This window comes from Bubalus kerabau, chromosome 11, assembly GCF_029407905.1.
Source record: "Bubalus kerabau isolate K-KA32 ecotype Philippines breed swamp buffalo chromosome 11, PCC_UOA_SB_1v2, whole genome shotgun sequence".
NCBI classification, from domain to species: Eukaryota; Metazoa; Chordata; class Mammalia; order Artiodactyla; family Bovidae; genus Bubalus; species Bubalus kerabau.
The window spans coordinates 105560506-105585179 of NC_073634.1; the positions used below are offsets into that span (position 1 = coordinate 105560506).

Here is a 24674-nt window from a genome sequence, read left to right on the forward strand (position 1 = left end):
GCAGGATGGAGAGAGAGAGAGTCGGGGGCGGGGCCACTAGGCATGGGGGAAATGCTGTGGCCAGATGCCGCCTCTAGAGAGGGGGCCTAGTCCGGGGAGGTCTGGCCAAGGCCTTAGGGGTTCACCCTGCCGTGACCCAGGTAGAGGCCGGAGGGCAGGCCCGGAGGCCTGGCTTCATGGGCCCCAGCTGCCAGCTGCCAGCGGTCACAATGGCCATTGCTAGGGTCAGATCTTTGCTGGGCGGACTCTGGACTGCCCTAGGCTGGAAGGGGCTTTAGCCATTAGACCCAGAGTCCCAGAGTCCCAGAATCCCTGACCACCCAGAGCCCAGGAGCTCGAGTCCTTGTCTTGGACCCTGGCTGGCCAGGCCCCCTGAGGCCTGCAGGTGGAGAGCACCGGAGTGCTGGGTTCAGGTGTAGCCATGGATGTAACAGACCTCGGGCAAGTCACTCACCCTCTGCAGCTTCAGTGGAAATCATCCAAGTACCTTTCTAACAAGATAAAATAATAATAATCGGGGGCGGGGGAAGCTCGTGGAAGAGGATCAAGAGCTCTGTCACCCTGAGATGTCACTGTGCTGTCCCCCAGGGTCCCTGCTGTGTGCTGTGGGCCCTGCAGGACCCAGAGGCAGGCCTTCCGAGGGCTTCCAGCAAGTCTTAGAAGCAGCCGCGTGTGTCTAGAACTGCACTGACCCTGCAGCCGCTCGCCACATGCGGCCGTTCATACTTAAATTAGAGAAGCTTAAGAAAAATTGTAACAAACAGCTCTTCAGTGGCAATGGCCACGTTCCCTGTGCTCGACAGTCCCCTGGAGCTCACGGACGCTATATTGGCTGCACATCGGTCATTCCAGAGAGTTCTACTGGGCAGGCTGCTCTGGAGACAGTGGCTTCGGTAGAACTACATGCACAGAGAGTGCAGCATGTGCTGGGCTTTATGTTAAGAGCTTTTCCTGTGTCATCTAGTTTCATCCCAAAGCAGCCCTGTGAGGCAGGGACTATTTTTACCCATTTTGGCTGCAAGAAATGAGGATCCAGCGACAACCCCAGGACGCACAGCGCATGGCTGCTGGAGCCACACTGCATCCCAGGTCTGACCTGGCCCGCCACGGTCAACCTGACTGCCTCCCCGGGCTGCACCCATCCTGCGTTCCCAGACCCCGAAACAAGGCCAGCTTCCGGCCACCTCCAGGACCCACGAGACTGTACCCAGCACTTTATTGGCTTGGCTGATCTTCCAGAGGGTTGGGGGTGAGGGGCTAACTCCATCTTCCTGAAGGATGCTCCCAGCTCAAAACCTGTCAGGGGACTTTCTTGGGTAGGCGATTAATGATCCCACTCTCAATGTATTCGAAGACCGTGTATGGGTCCTGGTCCCCGTTGAGGGTGATGGCGTCCCCGTAGAACTGCTCCAGCTCAGCAGAATTCCTGTAGAACAGATCCATTTTCAGCTTGATCTGCTCTTCCGAATCCTTTGGGTTCTGCAGGAGACGGGCCTGGACTTCCATGGTCGGAGGTGGCTTGTACATGAGGTGGTACCTGCGAGAGGCGGGGAAGCCGGTGAGCCCTGGTCCAGCTCAGAGGACAGGCGAGAAGGGACCCCTTCCCAGGAGAGAGGCTGGACCCCATGACCACCAGCAGCAGACATGTACTCTGCACCAGCCATTGGCTAGGCTGAGAGCCACAGAGAAACCCGCAGCATGGCCCCTTCCCAGGAGAGAAGGTCGCGGATCAGTAATACAACAGAAGATAGTAAAACACTAAGGGCCAAATTCCTCTTGTTCCTTCCTTCCTTTCTCCTTCCTTTTCTTCCTTCCAAACGATACTAGGTACCTGCCATGCACGCCTAGCACACAGCTGCTACTGACAACCCAGTGGCAGGTGAGACGTCGCCTCTGTGTTCATGGAGCTCGCGGTCAAATAGGGGATGGGACATGATAACACCAGGCATATGGAGACGCGAGGAAGTGCCCTGGTCCCTGGGGGAGAGGCCCCAGCAGCATGAAGGCTGTTTCACGTGACACGGGTCAGTGAGAGGACATCCCTCAGCACACGGTGACGGGAAAATCCTGGTGCTTCCTTCCTGCCCCTCCTCCTCTGTCCTGAGAAACGTGGCCTAGTTACCAAGAAACAGGGCCCTGGTTACTGGGAAGATGGGGGCTTCAACCTCTTTGCAATCGCGGGGACTGTAAACTGTGTTTCACCACCAACACAGTGATTGGACTCGGTCAGATGCAAGGGAAACCCCAGGATTTAGCCCCTATAGCCACGGGAGGGCTCAGAGGTGACACTGTTCCCAAGGGGACGCATCTGTTCGGCAGCCACGTCAGGAACACACTGCAGTGACATGCTGGGGTCAGAGCCAAGCCCGGGTCAGAGCAGGTGAGCAGTTTAACAGCTGTTGTACAGCCCGGACATTCATTTTCTTGCTACTCTTCCAGGAAAAGAGGGTCGGCAGACAGCGTGGAGGAGCTGGCTGGGTGAACCCCCTTTCTAGAATCTTCTGTCAGTTGTCCCCAGCAGTATCCCTGGAGCAGCCCTGCCCTGACAACCATCAGCTAGATGGAGAGGAGGGTCCCCGGTGGGGCGTGGCCTCTGGAGCCCTCGGAGGGCCACCCACTGCAGGGCTGGCACAGACCTTTCTCCTGTGACGGGGTCGGTTCTTCTCAGGCTCAGCCGCTCAATGACAGAATCGAATGGCACGTTCAGGAAAAACACCCTGCAGGGAGAAGAGGCACCATGTCTGCTGGAGGGAACCGCAGGCTGGACTCGAGGCCAGGGTGGGCTTCAGAGCCTCAGTGGCCCTGACTCGGGGCTCGGGGCATCAGGCTCTGGCCAGTCACCAGGGAAAGATGCAGGTGGGGTCTCCCTGCTGTGGAAGCTCTCCACCTCCTGATTCAGAGACAGCTCCCAGCCACCATCGCTCCCGGGGCAGTGGTGGGGGGAGGCACCCCATGGGGGGGTGAGCTGTGGGGAGCGAATGCCCCATCCTTGGGGGAGACCAGTGAGTTCCCTGGAATTACACAGATGTGGGTTAGACTCTCACCTCCACATGGACCTTGTGTGTGACCTCAGGCCACAAACACAGCCTCTCTGAGACTCAGTTTCCTTACCTGCAAAAGTGTGTGAGTTGCTCAGTCGTGTCCAACTCTTTGTCACCCCATGGAGTGTAGCCCTCCAGGCTCCTGTCCATGGGATTCTCCAGGCAAGAATGCTGGAGTAGGTTGCCATTTCCTTCTCCAGGGGATCTTTCCAAGCCAGGGATCAAACCCGGGTCTCCCGCACTGCAGGCGGATTCTTTACCATCTGAGCTAATAGTTGCTGGGCTTCCCTGATAGTTCAGTTGGTAAAGAATCCACCTGCCAATGCAGGAGACCCGGGTTTGATCCTTGGTTTGGAAAGATCCCCTGGAGAAGAGATAGACTACCCACTCCTATATTCTTGGGCTTTCCTGTGGCTCAGTTGGTAAAGAATTCGCCTGCAATGCAGGAGACCTGGGTTTGATCCCTGGGTTGGGAAGATCCCCTGGAGAAGGGAAAGGCTACCCACTCCAGTATTCTGGCCTGGAGACGTTGGGCTCTCAATGAGTCTGCTAATGTTGAAGATGGGCTTCCCTGGTGGCTCAGTGGTAAAGAACCCACCAGCCAATGCAGGAGATGCAAGAGACACAGGTTTGATCCCTGGGTTGAGAAGATCCCCTGGAGAAGGAAATGGCAACCACTCCAGTATTCTTGCCTGGAGAACTCCATGGACAGAGGAGCCTGGCAGGCTGTAGTCCATGGGGAGGCAAAGAGTCGGACACAACTGAGCGACTAACACTTCACATGTGTCAACCCCAACCTCCAAGGAATCCCTCCCCTCATCTCCCCCTGGTAACCGTAAGATTGTTTCCTACATCTGTGATTCTGTGTCTGCTTTGTAAATAAGTTCATCTGTTCCACATTTTTAGATCCCACGTATAAGCAGTATCATATGGTGTTGATCATCTGGAAGCCTTTCTTTATACGAAACCTGAGGACAGATGTTCTCGGTCAGGGCTGAGTTTGCCCTGAGATGTTGGACAACGTATGGGGACATTTCTGGTTGTCACAACTGGGAAGGGGGCGCAACTGGCACCTAGCGGGTGGAGGCCAGGGCTACAGCTCAGCACCTCACTGCCCGCAGGACAGGCCCTGCCATGAAGAGCTACCCGGCCCCGGGGTCAGTCTCAAGACAAATGGGACAGGAGGGAGGCATGCGTGCCGGAGGCGGGGTGGGGGGTGGGGGAGGCCAAAAGACCACATGTTCTGGCTCCTGCCCACAGGTCTAATCCAGGCCCTGCCTTCTAGGGTCAAACCATCTCAGTTTTTTTTTTAATAAGTTCTGGAATATTCCGTCGCTCACTTTACTGTTTATTCATTGCTGTAATTCATACGTGCATTTATGGAGTGCCCTCTGTGTACTCAGAGCTTTCCCGCCTTCACTCTTGGGTGGGAGTCTTCAGCATGGATCCTCTGCCTTCCCCCAAGCTGGTGAAGAAAAGAAGGCCCTCCCCTCCCCCGGGAATTCACCAGATGTGCTGATGGGGCTGCCAAGAGGCCAAGCTTTGGTGGGTCCAATAGGGCCCTGGTCCCCAGGGGCCCCAGAGCAGCCTCTTGGGCCCAGGTGTCACCTCTAGGGCCAGATCAATGATCAGCCCCTGACCAGCATCCTGAGACCTTGGAAGCACTCACAGGAAACACACAGGAAGGAGAGGATGAATGGATGTGTGGCACATCAGCCTGTTGTTGTCTGGCCGCTCAGTCATGTCCAGCTCTTTTTTCAACCCCATGGACTGTAGCCCACCAGGCTTCCCCATCCATGGGATTCTCCAGGCAAGAATACTGGAGTGGGTTGCCATTTCCTTCTCCAGGGGATCTTCCCAACCCAGGGATTGAACCTGGGTCTCCTGCATTATAGGCAGACACTTTACTGCCTACAAAAAGTAAACCAAATGTGAGGCAAATACTCTCCGTTCAAGACGGGCACCTCCCACTCCCTTTCTTCTCTTTCCCTTGTTTCACCCATGCTGTTTGCTGAGGCTCACATCTGCCCAGTTGCCAAGGAGCTGGTATCTGGTGAAAGCTGCAAGCTACCACCACACCAAGTGAGCTCATCCCGGGGAGGGGAGGCGGGAGGGGGCGGTGTGGCAGCAGCCATGGAAATCTTCTTCCCCGCATATGTTCTTGACAAAGATCTCCATTCCCAGGATAACAGCCACCAAATAAAACACGTAAAGTCGGGAGTGTCGGAGCACAGGGTGCACAGGCGTTTTCCATGTGCTTTCATCCCTTACGCTCCAAACATGCTGCTCCCCCTGCACCCCCAGAACTCACGAGGCCCAACAGCAACACCAAAACGCGGCTGTCACCACGGCTGGGGGCTGACGGTGTAGCTCTGGATGCCGATGCCACTAGAAAGGAAGCTAGTTTGGAAATCCGTGATAATAGATGCTGCTTCATAAACAGCCCCAACTGAAAGATTTCTAACCCAGCATATGAAGACCATTTGTCGTCATTCAAGGGAAAGCCTTGTGAAAGGCTGGCAAGATCAGAAGCGCACAGACACCCAACTGGTACTTGAAACACATCGTTGGGAAAAGCCTCGCTGCAGAGGAGCTGGGCTTCCAGAGGCTGGAAGCTTCTGATTAGCCAGGCTCATGCACCCTGATGTCAGAGCCAGGTGCTGGGGAGAGGAGCGGGGAGCCCACGCAGCTCTGTGTAGGTGTAGGGTCCTGTGTGGGCCCCCATCTGCTGCTTTGGGGTGTTACGCTGCTCATTTACAATAACAGCCAGGAAAGACAGAATGTGAAAGCAGAGAAGAGTCCAAGCAGGGTGCATTGGGCAGAGACACTCCTGGTCTACATGCCTGGATTCACCAGGGGCGGGAGCACCACCTGCTTCGGAGTTTGCAGAATTTCAGGGCTGCCTCAGGAGGGAGCTGGAAGGTGCATGCCTCTAATCCCCCGCTGCTCCAAGTGGGATCCCCAGACCAGCAGCAGCAGCTGGGACTCAAGCCCCATGGCCCACCCACTGAACCGCAGACTAGTGCTGATAAGATCCACAGTGATCCGTGCGTACACTGCGGCTGGAGAAGGGCCGCTCTGATCCTGTGTTTTCCAGATTTGTCTGATGTTAAGGATCATCGGGAGGGCTTGTCTAAAATACAGATTCTGACCCTGAAACTGACACAGATTATAAACCAGCTACTGTTGTTGTTTTTTAGTCGCTCAGTCTTGTCTGAGTCTTTGCAACCCCATGAACTGCAGCACGCCAGGCTTCCCTGTCCTTCACTATCTCCCAGAGTTTGCTCAAACTCATGTCCATTGAGTTGGATGGTTGCCATCCAACCATCTTATCCTATGTTGCCCCTTCTCCTCCTGCCCTCAATCTTTCCCAGTATCAGGGTCTTTCCCAATGATTTAATAAAAATTATAAAAAAAATAAATACAGGGTACCCCTCCCAGAGTTACCAAGCCAAAACTTCCAGGGGAGGGACTGGGAGACCTATATTTGTAAGTCAGCAGCTCAGGTGATTCTTATGCTTGGGCAGGTGTGGGGAGCTTGGCTTTACCCTCAGTTCTTACTTTGGCCAAACCTTGGAAACATCAGGAGAATTCTGAGAATACTGAGACCTGGGCCCCAGCCCTCGAGATTCTGCTATAACTGGCTCGAGGTAAGGTCTGGGAATGGAGATTTTTAAAAACTCCCCAAGTGACTGTAGTATGTAGTCAATTCTTAGAGCCATAGCTTTGATCCAGTCTGCTCAGTGTACAAGACGGGGAAACTGAGCCCCAAAGAGGGGAGGACTCATAGGCTGTCACCCAGGACACTGACGTCAGATGCCCAATGACTGCTGGGCTCTCTTGACCCACTGTTGTTATGACTACAATGATATTCCACTTCACACCCATCAGGAAGGCTATTATCACTGGGACGACCCAGAGGGATGGAATGGGGAGGGAGGAGGGAGGAGGGTTCAGGATGGGGAACACATGTATACCTGTGGCGGATTCATTTTGATATTTGGCAAAACTAATACAGTTATGTAAAGTCTAAAAATAAAATAAAGTTAAAAAAAAAACTAAAAAAAATAAAATTAAAAAAAAAAAAACAAAAAACCAGCAAATAACAAGGGTTGGTTGATGAGGGTGCAGAGGAAGTGGAAGCCTTGTGCCTTGCCAGTAGGAATGTAAAATGGTCAATGTGTGATCAGCCTTTCCACTTCCGACATACACCCAAAACAAGGGAAAGCAGAGATTGAACAGATATTTGCACACCTAAGTTCATTGCAGCATTATTCACAAGAGCCAAAAGGCAAAAACCCAAATGTCCATCAGTAGATGACTGGATAAACAAAATGAGACATACACCCACAATGGACTATTAGACAGCCTTGGAAAGAAATGGAATCCTGACCGCTGCTACAGTATGGATGGGCCTTGAAGACGTTACACTAAGTGACAGAAGTCAGACACAAAAGGATACATACCGTATGATGCCACTTAAATGAAGTGTGTAGACTAGTCAAATTCATGAAGACAGAAGGCAGATGGTGGGCGCCAGCGGCTGGGAAGAAGGAGAAATCCCAGCTTGTTGTTTAGTGGAGATCGTTTCCGTTTGGGAAGGTGGAAAAGTTCTGGAGATGGATGGTGGTGATGCATTGCACAAGAACGTACTTAACACCATTCAAATGTACGCTGGATGGTTAAAACGGCAAATTTCATGTTATGTGTATTTTACCACAATAAAAAATAAGTGCTACAGGACTTTCCTGGTGGACCAGTGGCTAAGACTCTGTGCTCCCAAGGCAGGGTGCCCAGGTTCAGTCCCTGCTCAGGGAACTGGCCCCCACACGCCACAAAGAAAGATTGAAGATCCTGCATGCCAAAACTAGGACCTGGTGCAGCCATATAAATACAAATCAAGAAATACTTTAAAAAATAAGCACTATGGTGCAGTGTATAGATACTATGATGAAGGTGGGGGGAGGGGGGATTTCTGCCCTTAAAAAAAAAAACTTATCCTTTAATGAGGTTCTGAATATACATATGTATACAAACAAATGAATGGACTGAAAAATATGAACCAGGACTTCTCTGGTGGTCCAATGGTTGGGAATCTGCCTTCCAGTGCAGGGATGTGGGTTCAATCCCTGATCAGGGAACTAAGATTCCACGTGCTGTGTGCCACAACTACTGAGCCCATGTACCCTGAAGCCCACGTGGCGCAACTAGAGCAAGATCCTTCCTGCCACATGCAAGATCCAGTGCAGCCAAATAAATGGATTTAAAAAATGAACCATATGATAGTACTCAGTCCAGTTCAGTTCAGTCGCTCAGTCGTGTTCGACTCTTTGCGACCCCATGAATTGCAGCACGCCAGGCCTCCCAGTCTGTCACCAACTCCCGGAGTTCACTCAGACTCACGTCCATTGAGTCGGTGATGCCATCTAGCCATCTCATCCTCTGGCGTCCCCTTCTCCTCCTGCCCCCAATCCCTCCCAGCATCAGGGTCTTTTCCAATGAGTCAACTCTTCGCATGAGGTGGCCAAAGTATTGGAATTTCAGCTTTAGCATCAGTCCTTCCAAAGGACACCCAGGGCTGATAGTATTAACTCTACACTAACTAAAATGCCAATGCTATAAAAACTCAGAAAATAGAAAATAAGAGAACACAACTTGTTTTATCAGGCAGCATTTCCCTGATACCAGAAGCCAAAGACACTATAAGAAAATTATAGACCAATATTCCTCATGAATACAGAGGCAAAAAATACTCAATAAAATATTAGCAAATTGAATCTAGCAACACATAAAAAAGAATACTACATTACGACTAAATGAGGTTTAGCGTAGTAATGAAAATCTGGTTCAATATTCAAAAATCAGTCAGTATAAGCTTCCCTGGTGGCTCAGATGGTAAAGAATCTGCCAGCAATGCAGGAGACCTGGTTTTGATACCTAACGTTGCAAAGGTCCCCTGGAGTATAAAATGGCAATCCACTCTGGTATTCTTGGCTGGAGAATTCCATGGAGAGAGGAGGCTGGTGGGCTACAATCCATGGAGTTGCAAAGAGCTGGACACGACTGAGCAACTAACACATAACTATATTATGAGACTAAAGAAGAAAACTATATAATCATCTCAATAGATGTAGAAAAGCAATTTACAGAGTTTTATGTCACTTCCTGGTAAATATTCTAAGCAAACTATAAATAGAAGGAAATTTCCTCTTCAATCTAATAAAGGGTATTTACCAAAAAATTACAGCTAACATCATATGTTATGGTGAAAGACTGAGTGCTTTTCTCTTAAGATTGGGAAGAAGGCAGAATGTCCATTTTCATGAATTCTATTCAACATCTTACTGGAAGTCCTGGAGAGTGTAATAAGACAAGAAAAAGGAATAGCAAGCATACAAATTGAAAAGGAAGAAATAAAACTGTTATTTGCAGATGACAGGATCATCTAATTAGAGCCCTAAAGAATCTTCAAAAAGGCTACTACAATTAATAAGTGGGTTTAGTGAATACACAGGATACAAAATCAATAAAGAAAAAGTAAAACAATTTTTCAAGATACTAGCAATAGACAGTTGGAAATTAAAATTTTAAAGTACCATTTACAATACTTAGATGTAAAGCTAACAAAATACGTATAAGATTTGTATGGTGAAAATTATGAAACACTGATGAAAGATACCAAAGACTTAAATACGTATCGGGAGCTATACCATGTTCATGGACTCAGAGACTCAATATGGTTAAAATGTCAGTCCTAACAGATCTACAGATTCAATACAATCCTAATCAAAATTCCAAGAAGGTGTTTTGAAGATTCCACACAAGTCAATTTTATATGGAACATGTTTATGAAAAAGAATTAGGATCACTTAAAAAATGTTGAAAAAGAAGAACCAATTGATTTCAAGGCTTACCATGAAGCTGCAGTAGTACAGACAGCGTGAATGTTGGCGAAAGGCTAGACAGATGGATTAAAAAGACAGAACACGAGTCTGGAAATGGATTCATACAAATATGACCTTTTCAACAAAGGTACCAACACAATTCAAAGGAGAAAGATCTTTTTTCACCCAACGGTGCTGGAATAATTAGACATTCATATGCAAATAATGATAATAATCTTGGCCCACACCTCACGCCATCTACAAAAATTATTTCAAAATAAATCATGGATAAAATATAAACCTAAAACTATTAAACTTCTAGAAGAAAATCTGTGACCTTGGGTTAAACATTTCCTACATATGACACCAAAATCATGACCCATAGATTTTTAAATTAATAAATTAGATTTTATTAAAAGCCCAACAATTGAAAGCTTCTGCTCTTCAAAAAACATTACAGAAATGAAAAGAGATATCATAGACCAGGAGAAAATATTTGTGAAACCTATACCTGATAAGGGATTGGATTTGCATCGAGAATACATAAAAATGTGAATTATATATACAACTAACAACATACAGGAGAAGGCACAAATAGATGCCTTAGTAACCTCCGTTTCCAAATTTGATATTCAAATTGGGAAAATCTGTCCAGGAAAACCATTTCTTGAAACAGGCTCCAACGCCTCCTCCTTCTCCAGTGTCTTCAACGCCCAGAGGGTGCGCTGAGCCGTCTGGAAGGCAGCAGTACTGTCTGCACTTTAAACCAGGACTCGGCCCTGCCACTCAGAGCCCTCCTGTGTGGCTGCAGCGCAGGCAACGGCAGCTCTCGGGCTCCGGAATAATCGAGGGGTCTTATCTCAAAGGGAACTTTGCAATGATTGCCAGTGAAACAGAGAACAGAGAGAAGGGAGAGAAAAAAGGCAAAGTGACACGAGACACTAGAGTGGTCTGTTCATCTTTAGTTTGTGCCCTGACACATCAGAGAGCGGAGGCAACGTCCAAGCCGTCGCAAAACAATTCTCATATGACAGTGAGCTGTGGGGCCATCAGGTAACAGAACGCAGGCGTAACCATCATTGTGGGCTCACCGGGACAAGGCCTCCCCCAGGCCAGGGTCAGGGACAGGCAGCGCATGTCTAGAGGTGGCTGCGTTTGGGGATGGCAGTGTGGGAAGTGTACGCTCTCGGAGGATGCTCGTGGGAGTGAAAGCTGGACGTAGCCGAGAACAGCATGAAGAAAGACGACGTGGCAGAGAGTGGTTAGAGAGGGCAGCAAATTGTGCACAGGCTATCAGAAACCAAAAGACAAGCAAGGGGACTTCCCTGGTGGTCCAGTGGTTAGGAATCTGCCCTGCGAAGCAGGGGTTGTGGGTTCCATCCACTAAGATCCCACGTTCTATGGGGCACCAAAGCCCACATGCCACAGTGAAAGATACCACGTGCTGCAACGAAGGTCTGATGCAGCCAAATAAATAAATGAAAATAGTGTTTAAAAACTGGATTTAGAACAATAAGAACTGGGCCAGCTGCAGAAGGATCCCCACTTCTGAGTACCCTGGGGTGAGTTGTCTGAAGACAAGGCGCTGAGTCGTCAGGTCTGTGCTATGCCCTCATGCAGGGAAGAGGTGAGGACCGAATAAACGTGCAGCGAATGAGCGGATTCGCACGGGAGGGAGCCGGCTGTGATGCCGTGGAAGGCTGGATTCCATCTCATGGGGACGGGCACCATCAGCTTGATGGGATCGGTCCCTGGCCCTCCTGGCCACGGGTGCAGGCTGCAGATTGCAATCACGACCGTCCTGAAATACGGTGCACAGGAGAATGTGACGCTGCACGGAGTCTGGATGCAAGGCCGCCCTGGAGACCGGAGAAGGCCCTGGCCAGAGTTTAATTTTTTCACTATGCTTAAGTTTTACTCTGACAAGAGAACAATTTGAAAACAAAAGGCCAGACATCTCAACCTCGTTTTAAACCCCCACGCACCATGCCTCCTGCCCTTTGGTAGCAGCTGTAGTGTCCCCTCCCTGCTCCTTTAAAAAAAAAAAAAATGAGACTCCTGCTGGCCATTTCTTGTTTAAAACTGTTCATAATTGATAGCGGCAGATCTACCCTGCCCGTGTCTAAAATCTCTCCAGGGGCAGGGAGAACAGTCTCCATGACTGTCATTAACTGGGAAATTAGCGAGCACGCCTGGCGGTACAGCACACGCCATGCAAAAATGCAGCAGTCTGGTGCAAGGAGAGTGACCCCAGGGTCAGATTCCTGCATAATCGGCCTCCATTCGAGAGTCCTCTAAAAATGCCTGCCTCCATCACCACTGGGAAGAAAGAGAATAATTCCTCTGCACGTGGCCACCCAGACACTTTCTGGACGGTCATGAACCGCATGTCGTTGGAAGCCAGAAAGTTTTGCAAACTTTTCCCAAAGAGAAAGGCAAATGAGTTTCAGGCTGAAAATGACAGTAGATACGTGGAAAGCAAGCCAGAGCCTCACTCCAAGACTAGCCAGCCTGTGCCCAGCCAGGGTGCCATCTATACCAATGGCTCTCAGCCTGCATGTGTGTGGACACCAGGACTCTGAAAATTCCGGCTTTGCTCAGATCCATGCAGGCCCAGTGTCCAAACTCCCTCCAACACTGCCCCACATTGCTCGTGCCCACTCATGCTCAGCAAGTCAGCCATCACTACGGGGTACTCAGCTGGGTGGAGCCACAGCGGCTCTCAGGGGCCACTGGTCACCCACACTCTTCACTGCCTTTCCCTTGGTCGTCCTTCAGCTCCGGGTCTGTGTCTGAGGGGCCTGGCTCACCACCCAGCTGGGCTCCTCCTCTGTGAGAGGCTCCTGCGCGTTCCTGGAGACCCGTCATCCCTGGCCGCTGGCCGGGAGCCATGCTGCTCCTTCCACCTGTGCTCAGAGTAGGCGAGAGTGCTCAGGTGCTCAGAGTGCCTGCAGCCACTGCTGGCTGCCTCGGGGTCCCCTCTGACGATGGGAATACTGATCAACTACTGATCAGCTGATCAACAGCTGGTCAACCACTAAGCACGCCGGTGTGGACCCCAGTTCAGTCCCAGAAGAACATCGGGGCTGGTGAACATTCAGGGCCCCGTGGTGTGGCTGACACCGGATGCTCCAGCAGACCCCTCTTTGAGAAAGAATTTGTGTGTCAGCTGTAAGGAGTGAGGTCAGCTGACCTCTTCCAGCTGTAAATACCTTGCAAGACTTGAGCCCCGTGTTCTTTTTTTCTTTAAACATGATTACTGAGATATAATGTGGGGCTTCCCACGTGGCATTAGTGGTAAAGAACCTGTCTGCCAATGCAGGAGATGTAAGAGACGTGGGTTTGATCCCTGGGTTGGGAAGATCTCCTGGAGGAGGGCATGGCAACCCACTCCAGTATTCTTGCCTGGAGAATCCATGTAGAGAAGAGCCTGGTGGGCCACCGTCCATAGGGTCACAGAGTTGGACACGACTGAAGTGACTTAAGGGGCCCCCCTGTGGCTCAGAGGTTAAAGCGTCTGCCCCCAGTGCGGGAGACCCGGGTTCGATCCCTGGGTCAAGTGACTTAGCATGCACACATGAACTAAGATTCAATTCACCCCTCAGAAGTATACAACATAATCCTTTTTAGTGTCTTGTATTTACAAAGAGGGCAACCACTGACACAGTATAAGTTTGGGGGACTTTCATCATGCCCAGAGGAAACACTGTACCCGTGAACAGGCCCTCCCCACCCTCCAGCTCCCAGTCCCTGGCGACTGCTTGTCTGGTTTTTGTCTCTGTGTATGTGCTCCATCTGGACACATACTACAAACGGAATCATATGATGCATGGCCCTTCCAGTCTCCAATTAGGAAAATGAAAAAAAAAAAAAAAGAGGAACTTACAAGGTTATTTTAAAGGTTAAACATACGGCATATCAAGTGCTTAAACACATAATAATAACAGACTATCCACATGCCCCTACATGCCAGGCATCTTTCATTCAGCCTGTGTTTTCAAGATTTGTCCCTATAGTAACATGTGTCAGAACTTCATCCCCTTTTATGGCCAAATGGTGTTCCGTGGTATGGCTGGACGAGATTTTGTTTATTCATTCACCAACTGATGGACATTTTTAACCCAAGCTTTTGAGCAAGGTCACAGTCCTCTGGGGGTGGCCCGTGGCCAGTGAGTGAGCACAGAGGGGTACCAGGGCCTGCCCAATGCAGCCCTCCCCTGCAAGGAGCCCCCACGGAATCGAGGAGGCTGGGTCAGCCTGCCTCCTCCAGCTTCGGTCCCTTTGCCCAGCTCAGCTGTTATCTGCTCACTGAGCTTTCCCACCCCATGGCTGTCTTAGCCTCTGCTTCCGGGGGGAACTCCACCTGAGACAGGTACCCTGAAAGTCATCAAGGGCCTCAAAGCATTCAGTCCCACTGAAGTGAATGCAACCTCCTGTGTGCAAGCCTGTCCTCCACCAGGCTGTCAGGCTCGGACATGAGTTCCGAGGTCAGAAAGACTTGGGTTCAAGCTCCAGTGCCACCTGCCGGCTCGCTGTGGGAGCCGTCCTACCATCCGAGTCTCCACACACAAGGATTAAAAAACAAAAGTACCTCACAGGGTTAAGGATTAAATATGAAAATTCATACCAATTGCTTACTGTGATAATAAGACTGGACACCCATGGGGCCTACATGGCAGGCAGTCTTCTAAGACTTGACCTACCTTAGGTCAAAGCTCCTCATCATGACCTTACAAGGGGATTATCATCATGTCCTTACAAGGGGATTATCATCATGTCCTTACAAGGGGATTATCATCATGTCCTTACAAGGGGATTATCATCATGTCCTTACAAGGGGATTATCATCATGTCCTTTACAGCAGGTGAAGAAAACCCGAGAGACAGAGAGGGTTAACCTGTCGAAGTGTCCCAGCTAGAAGCTGGCCATGATGGCTAACTCAGTGTGTCCACTTGAATGGGCCCACAGGGTATCCAGATATTTGGTCAAATATTTTTCTGGGTGTGTCTGTGAGAGTGTCTCTCATCATTTAAATCAGTGGAATACAGGAGAATTTAATACAGTATCATAAATCATCTGTACTCCAATAAAATAATTTTTTAGAAAAATTAGTGGAATGAATGGAGCAGATTGCTCTCCCTAGTGTGGGTGGGCCTCACTCAATCAGTTGAAGGTCTAAATAGAACAAAAGGGCTGACCCACTCCTGAATAACAGAAAATCCCTCATGTCTGCTTGCCTTTGATCAAGGACACTGACTTTTTCCTGCCTTCAGATCTAGTGGGGTGGGGATGGGATGGACACTGCTTTTGTACCCTCATCCTAAAGTCTCACTGGACCCCACTTCAGCCTTCCTGCCTCCTGGCCCTTCCTGAAGCTCCTGCTTGTGGACTTAACCCCCAGATCTTGCGACTGGTCAGTCTCCATAATCACATGAGCCAAAATTCCTTATAAAGAATCTTTTTCTCCCAATATAATGCACATTGATTGTTCCTATTTCTCTGGAGAACTTCACCTAACACAGTCATGGAGCCAGGATGCAAACCCAGGCAGCCAGCCACAGTATCATGCAGCTGAGCACAGCACCCCATCATGAATCTGCTGAAAGATGGAGGAAGGAAGGAAGGGAGGAGGGATGCGGGAGGGAGGAAGGGGGGCCTTGGCATCCACCACTCAGCACAAACCCCAAACTCTGAACACGTGTCTAGGTTTTAGCCCTCTGGGCTGTGCTGCAGAGTCAGTTGGAGTCAGAGCCACCTTCCTCCACTCTAAGTGGAGGCTGGGAGGGACTTGAGGCAGGAGATGGGGCAGGTGCTCTTCCAGGGAGGCCTCCATCACGTGCCTCCCTCTTGGCACCCTGCTACTGGGCAGACCTCCCCTGGACACTGCTCTAGGAGCAGGAATTTGCTCCAAGGACAGAGAGAAGAGTGTACAAGATCTGGACCCCTGGGCCACCTGGGAAAGTGCATCCCCTTGTCACAGGTCCCCTGAGACAGGGAGCCGAGGGAGAGTGAGGAGAGCTAATTTCGAGGTTTCCTTTCTCAAAGCCAGTTTCCCTCAGTGACAGATGGTGCGGGAAGACCTGCCCCGTGAAGAGCCACATAAGCATCTCCCAGCCGCCATCAGAATCTCCACTCTTGACTTTTCCACCAGATATTTTTTAATAAGGTGCTGCAGAAAACCTTTGGCTTTAACCCCTTCCACAGCTGGAAGTTTCCTCCACGAATCTCTCTAGCCAAAAGCATTTTACTTCTCGGCTTCAATTTTAACCCTTTGCCGCACATCAATCTCCAGCATCACCATCATTATCGTCACTGCAAACCGTTGTATAATTTCTACATGCCAGGCACCTGCACTAATAAGCTCACTGCATGGGTGTCTTGTCCTATTTAGTCCAAGTGAGGTCCTGTGATCCTGCCCATCTCCAGGATGAAAAAACTCAGGCTCCCAAGACGTGAAGCGGTGCCTCCAGACTGGGGTCTGGGCCTGGCTGACTCTAGGTCGCTCTTTCATGATCTTCCTACGTGTAAAATAATATCACTTGTTCCTTGCGGTTGTTAGAACATTCCTGAAGCCTCTGGTGAGAAGCAGAAAATGGAAAAGGAGCCCTGAAGGGATTTGGGAGGGGTGCAAATAGGGTGAGGTCCACACTGTCTTTGTGCACCCCCAGCCTCAAGATTCACTGGACCCCACCTCAGACTCCCTTGGGCCAAATCTACCACCTCACCTGTGTCCTCCACCACCTGACGGGCACCAGCTGCCTTGGGCTGGGAGCCCCCTCCTCTGTCTGTCTCCCTGGGGACGCCATGCACAGCTGCAGGCATCGGCAGGGTTAAAGATAAATAAAGTGGATTCCAAAAGATCCTTCATCCCCAGTCACAGCTGTCTTGCCTGAGGAATCCGCCACTGTGTTTGTTAAACCCACACTTTAATTACTCCAAAATTATGTTAAATCCTTGCATAAATATTGCAGTGAAGAATTTCATTACAGCAAGTTGGGCTGCCGCCAGAGCTCTCAGTTAAAAGTAAGGGGAGAACAGACACACGCAGAAAAGATAGATATTTTTTCCAGATAAAAAGGCAGGGAGGTCATCCTTTGTCAGATCACCCAGGTGTCAAAGAGAAACAGACTCTCCCATTTCACCGACGGAAGAGGGGAAGATCCCTTCCGCCTTCCAATCTAATAGCTTTTACTTCTCCACAAAACTAAAATTGGATTAAATATTAATAACCAGCGGTATTAGGGGGGAAAAGCCCATCAAGAGAACCCCAATATGTTTATAGTGTCCCCGAGAAACTGGGAAAATTCACAATCAAGTGTGTAAATGTTCTAAAAAAGGGTCCTGAATATTTTATGAATATTTGTCATAAAACAGAAATAATAACCACTGTGCAGAGCTATTAGAATTAATATTTATGCTGCCCGCCATGAAATATTCATGGGGACAGAGAAAGGGGGGCCCGTAAGACAAGAATTAATTTACACTGGGCTCGGTTTACCCGCTGGCTTGATGTTTAAAGACGGTTGACAAGCCTCCGGATGAATCCGCCAGTCACTTCCCGCAGCCGGTGCGGTAGAGCGGGTGGGGGACGGGTTTCTGACAGCCCTTAAAAAACCTAAATGGCCCCCCACCTTTTTTTCCTTCTTCCGTTGCCCAAGGCACTCTGTTCTGCCACCGTTCATCCGATCTCCCCTTCCATCTGCTGAAATTAACGAATTAATGAGCGCGATCCACTTTACAGTGGGGCCCTATGAATGTTTACAGGCGATTAAATTATAATGCGGGGCGGCTGTATAATTCATGAACCAATTAAAGGAAGTGTTAGTTGATTTGATGGGATGAGGACGTACAAAATGCATTTAACTAATGGGGAACCACGGGCTGCCGAGGGCCGGCTCCCTCTCTCGGATTACGCGGCTAATTGCCGCGCTTTATGGGGCTGTCACTGATAGCCATGCATATTTCATTGTTCTCAAATACTTCGATTGAGCGCGGCCGTGTCGCGGCTGTAATGTGGAGAGGCCGGGCCAAACTTGGCTGTAGTTACAGCGCCTGGGCTGCGGCCGAGGCCAGAAACACGAGCTGGGGGCGTCGGGTGTCCCCTGCCATTAGGTGATTAAAAGGGCTCAGTGTGCGGTTGCCTTTTGCTGTCCTGATGGTTCTGCTGCTGGCTCCATGGCGTGGCCGCGCTGGGGCGGTGACCCGCTTTTCTGGGGCGCGGGGGAAGAGGACGTCTGCCGCCCCTGTACTGCTCCCAGCACGACTGCGTCCAGAGTGCCGGGGCCCCAGGGCAGCTCACCAGGGACACCTCCCAAGCTCAGGGTTTCCTCCAGGCCCGACCTTGTGTATCCGCACAAGGTGGCTGCTTCAGGCTTCGTTATTCACACTTAGGGGCAAACTGAACTACCCCTTGCTCTGTAAGCATAGGTTACAAGCAGACAGTTTAGGCTGAGTTAAGTTACTTTCTGTAAGCGAACTCGAAGCTCTGCCATCAGCTCACAGAGAATACAAGATTACCCCTGATGCTCAGGAAGTGAGAACTCGAATCCACGGTTCTGGGGCTGAAGGGAGAGGGAGGGAATGTGGGCTGACAGGGTGCCTGGTTCTGAGAGATGCCCCCTTCGTGCCAGCAAATCGCGTTCACTCTTTGCAGCCTGGGACAAGCATCCCCCAGCACATCCCGCATCTTCAGAGGCCTGCCTCCATGGTCTGCTGGTCTCAGTAACCTGGCCCCCTGGCGGGCTTCTGAAATGGCTCTGCTCTCTCCCCTGGCTTCTCAGTCTGGAATTCACGTGAACTAAACACACCTGCACAAATGAACCCCCCAACATAAAACAACTTAAAAACCCTGGGGTTCATCTCTTCAATCTCCCAGTGCACACCTAAGAAAGCAATGCCCATGGAGGGGTTTTGCTCCCACTTTGGCACCCAGAGCTGGGAGGAGACACTGGCCGGTGGCCAGAAGCAGCATTCATTCCCAGATCAGTGCTCACAGTCTCTCTCTGCACTCAAGAGCTTGGTGATCCTGGATAAGCCTCAGGCTCTCCAGACCACCATGGAGATGGGAGGCGGGCATGGAGGAAGAGACACATCCGTGAGCTGAGGGTCAGGTCTAACGTGTTTTTAGGCGATATTATTATCGTGTGATATTAGAGATTCCAACCTGTGCAGGTGGAGTCCAAACTCACCACTTTTTTCCCCTACAATGCGCATCATGGTCAGGGTTGGCCTCCACCCCTACAACTGCACATGGATGCTCTGTTGTGAAATGAAGTGACTGCTGGTCTACCAGAAGGCCTAGGGAGTCAGCAGCCTCTTCTGTTGCCAAGGCAGGGCATCTCTTTGACTAGATCTAAGCAGAAAGCTTGCAGAACCAGGGACTGCTGGTGAGAGGGGCACCCAAACAGCTGCCACTTCAAGGACAGAAGAAAGCCAAAGACAGGCTAACAGAAAGTAAGTTAACTTGGCCTACCCTGCCTCCCTGCAACCTACACTTAAAGAGCAATGGGTAATCCAGGTGGATCGAAAGCATTCTGGTTTCAAAACCAAAGTATCACTTACCAAGTGCTTGCCACAGGCAACCAACTGTCCTACGTATTTACAAACAAGACCTTCTATCATCTTGCAATTCTCAGTGCACAAATGGGGAAACTGAGGCCCAAGGGAACCAACCATCCTGGTTCAGGAATGTCTTCCAAGCAAACATTTGCACAAGTGCACAGTCACATGGGCGAGATGTCCTGTTGCTGAATTATCAGTAAGAGCCCAGAACAGGACACAACATAAATGTCCATAAATAGAGGAGGGCTTAAACTGTGGCATCCCCATGTTCTGCAGCTTTTAAAGAAATATGGTGGATCTCAGGTGTAGACACTAGCAAGGAGGCCAAGACTCTCAAGTAAAACAAAAAGACACATAATTACATGTATTTACTTTTAACAAAAGAAGTAAATCTGGAAGGATGTACTTCGGATTTTGGGGGGAGAGATTTCAAAAAGTTTTATTTATAGCTATCTGATTTTTTGAATAATGAGAATGTATTATTTATGCAATTAGGAAAAACACTCATTATACAATCACATGTATGCATGCACACTCAGCTGCTCAGTCATGTCCAGTTCTTTGTGACCCCATGGACTGTAGCCGACCAGACCAGGCTCCTCTGTCCATGAGATTCTCCAGGCAAGAATACTGGAGTGGGTTGCCATTTCCTTCTCAATACAATCACAAGAAAAAGCTAATTTTTAAAAGGAAAATCACTGATTCTTAGCTAAAGGACCAGCATACTGGTGCTAACACAAATGAGTGGATCAGACTTTCTTGTGCAGATCATACCATGCACAGAATTATAGTTTAATGGGTCTGGGCACCAGCCCGAAACCCTGACATCATCATGGATGGAGTCAGCCCTTCATTTCACAAGGGCAGGCAGACCGGAGACAGGAAACCCCAGATGGTGGCCACCGAGAGTCCCAAACCTTAAGATAAATCTGTACCTAGACCACACTGCTCACCTAGCCTCCCATGTGCCCAGGTGTAAGAGGGTCCAGGTGAGAAAGTGTAAATAGCTCAGTGCAAACCAATGCCTCTGTTTTAGGAAAGTCAACTTATGTTCATTCATTCAACAAATATTGACCCAGTTCCTCCTGTGTGCTAGTCACAGACTGTCCCAGGTACAATGAACCTAACAGTGAATGAGCCAGCACCTTCCTGCCCTCACAAAGCTTCCAAGGTACGTTTATATACATACAAATAAAGACTTCCTCTTCTTGGCACTTGGGGTTTATCCTCCTATTAAAAGATTAAAAGATGTAATATGAAAAGACCCGCTGGCAACCAACGAAGAGGTGAAACGCATGAGGCATTTGATAAATACGGTTTGGGCAAGGCAGATGAAGCACATCCTGAAGTCTTAAGTGAATAATTTTCAATGAAATGGCTGTTAACTGACTAATATCTACAAAGTTTGTTATGGGATAGGCATGCCACAGATGTAAAGTTATGTTATGGAATCGCTCCCTGTACAAAGGGCTCGCCCAGTGGCTCCGCAGGTAAAGAATCCACCTGCCAATGCAGGAGACACAAGAGATGCAGGCTTGATCCCTGGGTTGGGAAGATCCCCCGGAGAAGGAAATGGCTACCCACTCCAGTATTCTTGCCTGGGAAATATCCCACGGACAGAGGAGCCTGGGGGGCTACAGTCCACGGGGTTGCGAAACAGTCAGACACGACTTAGTGACTGAACAACAACAACAACCACGTACAAAGGAGGCACAACTGTGATGCCCCACTCGATGGGTATAGGAACTGGGGCTCAGCGCAGGGAGCAAAACTTCCCAAGCTCACATCCTTAGTAATAGCAGCCTTTTGGGGTTCAGGTTAGTCCGACAGCCCAGGTTGAGCTGTAACTGTTGGACCACACTGCCTCTCTGGACGCTCTTGTGCAGAGTACCCTGTAAACAGCCCTGGCTCCTCTGGTGCCCCGTGCCTGCCATCACGCTGAGGATGTGCAGACACTTCACAGCACGCCTGGGATGGAGGTGCCAGCATCAGCCTCATGGCACAGACGAGGCCCCCACTCCATCGCCTTCCGGGGCATCTTCATCACATTCAGGGGAGACCTGCACCCCCCGAACGAACAGAAGGAACGTGTCCTCATGCTGAGCTCAGCTTCGGGTTGTCAGCGGCTCACAGGCCCCACCCCTCCACTGCCCCGCCCTTCCACTGCTCCGCCACGTGGCTAAGCCCCCTCCAGTTCCCCTGGGCAGCCACTCCTCTGCCTCTGCCAGCTTCACTTCCCAAAGCAGAGGCCTCAGAGACCCAAAGGGAGACGCACCTCCACGGCATTTCCGGCACAATTCAAAGGACTTTCCAGAATGTTCCAGCTCTGAGAGATTTCCCCCTCTGAGCTTCCATTCCTGGAGAGCCACTTTCTCTTTCTTCTCAAATGTCTAAATATGACAGAGAGCTCTTACTTGTGGGCTAGAAAGACACAGATTCTAGGAAGTCAAATCAACCCCACCTGGAGGATCCGGTCACAACTCAGACTGCCCCTCTCCTGGGAGCAGCCTCCAGGAGGGGCACCCCTCCCGAAATCTGCACCCAACTTCCGGGTGCATCCAGAGACAGTGACGAATGGAAGCCGGGTAGAACCTGAACCCTGGACTTCAGTGATGGCAACTGGGAGAAAACCTGGGTTTGGGAATAAAGGACACCTTGGCACTTGGTGTTGGCTCGCTCCAAACCCAGCCCCGAGGCTTGGCGGTGCCCAGAGAGGATGCCCCTAAATCGCCTTCAGAGAAGAAACCCAGGGTTAAACTGTTTATCTGGTGACACTCCTGGGTTAAACTTATTAAGTGAAACTACCTATGAGGTGAAACCCAAGTCTCTAGATAAGGCTTTTCCACGTCCTTGGCTGCAGACACAGGTCTGCAACTTAAAACTTCTGGGTTTCGATAGTCGCCTGTGAATTAAATCTATTATTCGAGTCCAGAAGCCTACAGGCTTTAGAGTACTCTATCTCAAGGGCATCTCCCTGCCTGTGTCTGCGATGGGCACGGCTGCTCTCAAAAGCCATCAACAGGGGGCTGGGAGAGTGTCTGTGAATGGGGATTCACCACATTAGATCCAGGAAAAAAGGGTTTGATACAATGTGTTTAAAGCCCTGTGTTTGTAGCCTATCCGGAAAATGTTAGAATATACACACTGTATCAAAATGTTAAGGGTGATGGTGATCTCTGGGTGTTGGAAATGACTTGACTTAGCTACAGTTTCCCAGCCATGCTACAACAAATGGATTCCCTATATAATAAAATGTTTGAAATATACAGACAAGAGCCCCAGGCCCCCAGGCTCAGGGTCCCTGACTGGCTCCCAGGGCCTGCCCTGGCCTCGCCTGGCTTAGGAAGGGGCTGGATTGGCTTTCAGGCTTGTCCTGCGCTTTCACAGCCTCCCTGCTGTCTCCCACTCCCATCCCCACCCGCAGTTGATCCTGCCTGGCTTCCTCCTGCCTGCTCCCCTCACCACCCGCCCCATCTGGATGGCTCTTTTCCCCTCTCCCCACAGCTGGCTCCTTCTTTTCATTCAAGCCTTAGCTTAAATGAACTGAACGCTGCCCCCCAGCATCTGCAACCCCACCCCCCCCCACCCTCCCTGGCCACCATCACTCCCGGAGTGACATCTTAACTCCCCCAGGGTACTCAGTTCCAGTAGATATTAACCCTTCTCTTGTTTATATGGTGTCTGCCTCCTCCCAGGGGAACGTTTTGTTCACTGCTCTAGCCCCAGGATCTGGGGTCAGGCCTGGCAGAGAGCAGCCTGTAACAAACACTGATTGGATGGACAAATGGATGCTCAGTGCTTCCCTTATCACTAGGAATAGCAGCTGCTCAACTGTGCTCTGAGCTGAGTGTCCTGCATCAAGGAATCACACGGTACTCTCGTGAGAAAGGAACCGATACCGTACCATCCTTTGCCTCTTTCAGTGATGAGGAGTCAGACATTCAGAGAGGCAAAGTCCCGTGCCAGGGTCCCCCCTCCCACAAGGGGTCACACCCTCGTTCCAGCCAGTCCTGGGCTCTTCACCTCCCTCCACTGCCGAGATGCCTGTTGGCAGGTGAGCCTGACCTCTGCCTGACCCCGAGGGTGGGGGCCCCCGGAATGTCTGTCTGGGGAGGCGTTGGGGCAGTGGCCTGGTTAGGGCACCCACAGAGTCTTACACTGCTTAGATGATCTGAAGCCATCCTGGACTCTCCCGCAGGTGAGGGCATCCTTGGTACAGAGGGCCTGCGTCGGCTCCAGGACATATAGCTTCCTGGTGGAGGGACTGACTGTCGTCCTCTTTGAGGTGGCCTTGGATGGCATGTCCCCTCACCTGCTGGGGTGCAACAGGCACCTACGTGTGGGGGCACCCCTGCATTCTGGACCACAGGAGACAAATGCTCTGGGGACCTGTCCCTGCAGCCTGCTGGAGTGGCAGTCTGGTGACAGTGGGTCAGCAGGTGGCAGGCACAAAGGCGTCCTACCAACTCTGGATTAAGGATTATTATCGCCTCTACCTTTCGATGTGGGAAGGGGCCTGGAGGAGAAGGGGCTAGCCCTTCGCCACTCCACCGGGCCTCTCTCGAAGGCACCGGCTACTGGCAGACCCTGAGAATCCACTCAGCGCAGCTCAAGGATGCCTGGGACACCCAGAATCTCTGCACAACCCCTGCCAGGAGACAGGTTCAGGAGGGCAGAAGGTGAGTGCCGGGCCGGTTGCTCTCTGATGCTTCTGAAGTGCCTCGGCCCCAGGCAGGTGCAAGGACGCCTTTTGGTTCAGGATGGAAGTGACTATTTGCACGTCATCATCTTTGGAAACCAACCCTGAATATTCACTGGAAGGACTCATGCTGCCAAGCTGAAGCTCCAATACTTTGGCCACCTGATGCAAAGAGCTGACTCATTGGAAAAGACCCTGATGCTGGGAAAGATTGAAGGCAAGGGAGAAGGGGACGACAAAGGATGACATGGTTGGATGGTATCACCAACTCAACAGATGTGAATCTGAGCAAACTCCAGGAGATAGTGGAGGACAGGGAAGCCTGGCAGGCTACAGTCCATGGGGTGGCAAAGAGTCAGACACAACTGAGTGACTGAACAACGAACAATCTTTGAGTAAGGACTGCGGATACAAACTGGGTGATGGGAGCGAAGCAGCTTTCAGCGGCGAGGTGGGTGGGGGGCAGGGGGCCCCAAGGTGACTCCAGC

General features: G+C 50.5%; 1 protein-coding gene across 5 annotated transcripts in view; it reads right to left on the bottom strand.

Annotated features, from left to right (window-relative positions):
- Window positions 1–1192: 1192 nt before the first annotated feature.
- The window catches only part of AK8 (adenylate kinase 8), a 145051-nt gene continuing 121569 nt past the window's right edge, over window positions 1193–24674 (bottom strand). For all 5 annotated transcript variants that reach the window (XM_055541492.1, XM_055541491.1, XM_055541493.1 and 2 more), the window contains 2 exons: window positions 2637–2717; window positions 1193–1537 (listed from right to left, as the gene is read on the bottom strand). In XM_055541492.1, coding sequence (XP_055397467.1) covers window positions 1300–1537; window positions 2637–2717 — 319 coding nt within the window. In that variant the 3' untranslated portion in view covers window positions 1193–1299. The remainder of the gene's footprint in view (window positions 1538–2636; window positions 2718–24674) is intronic.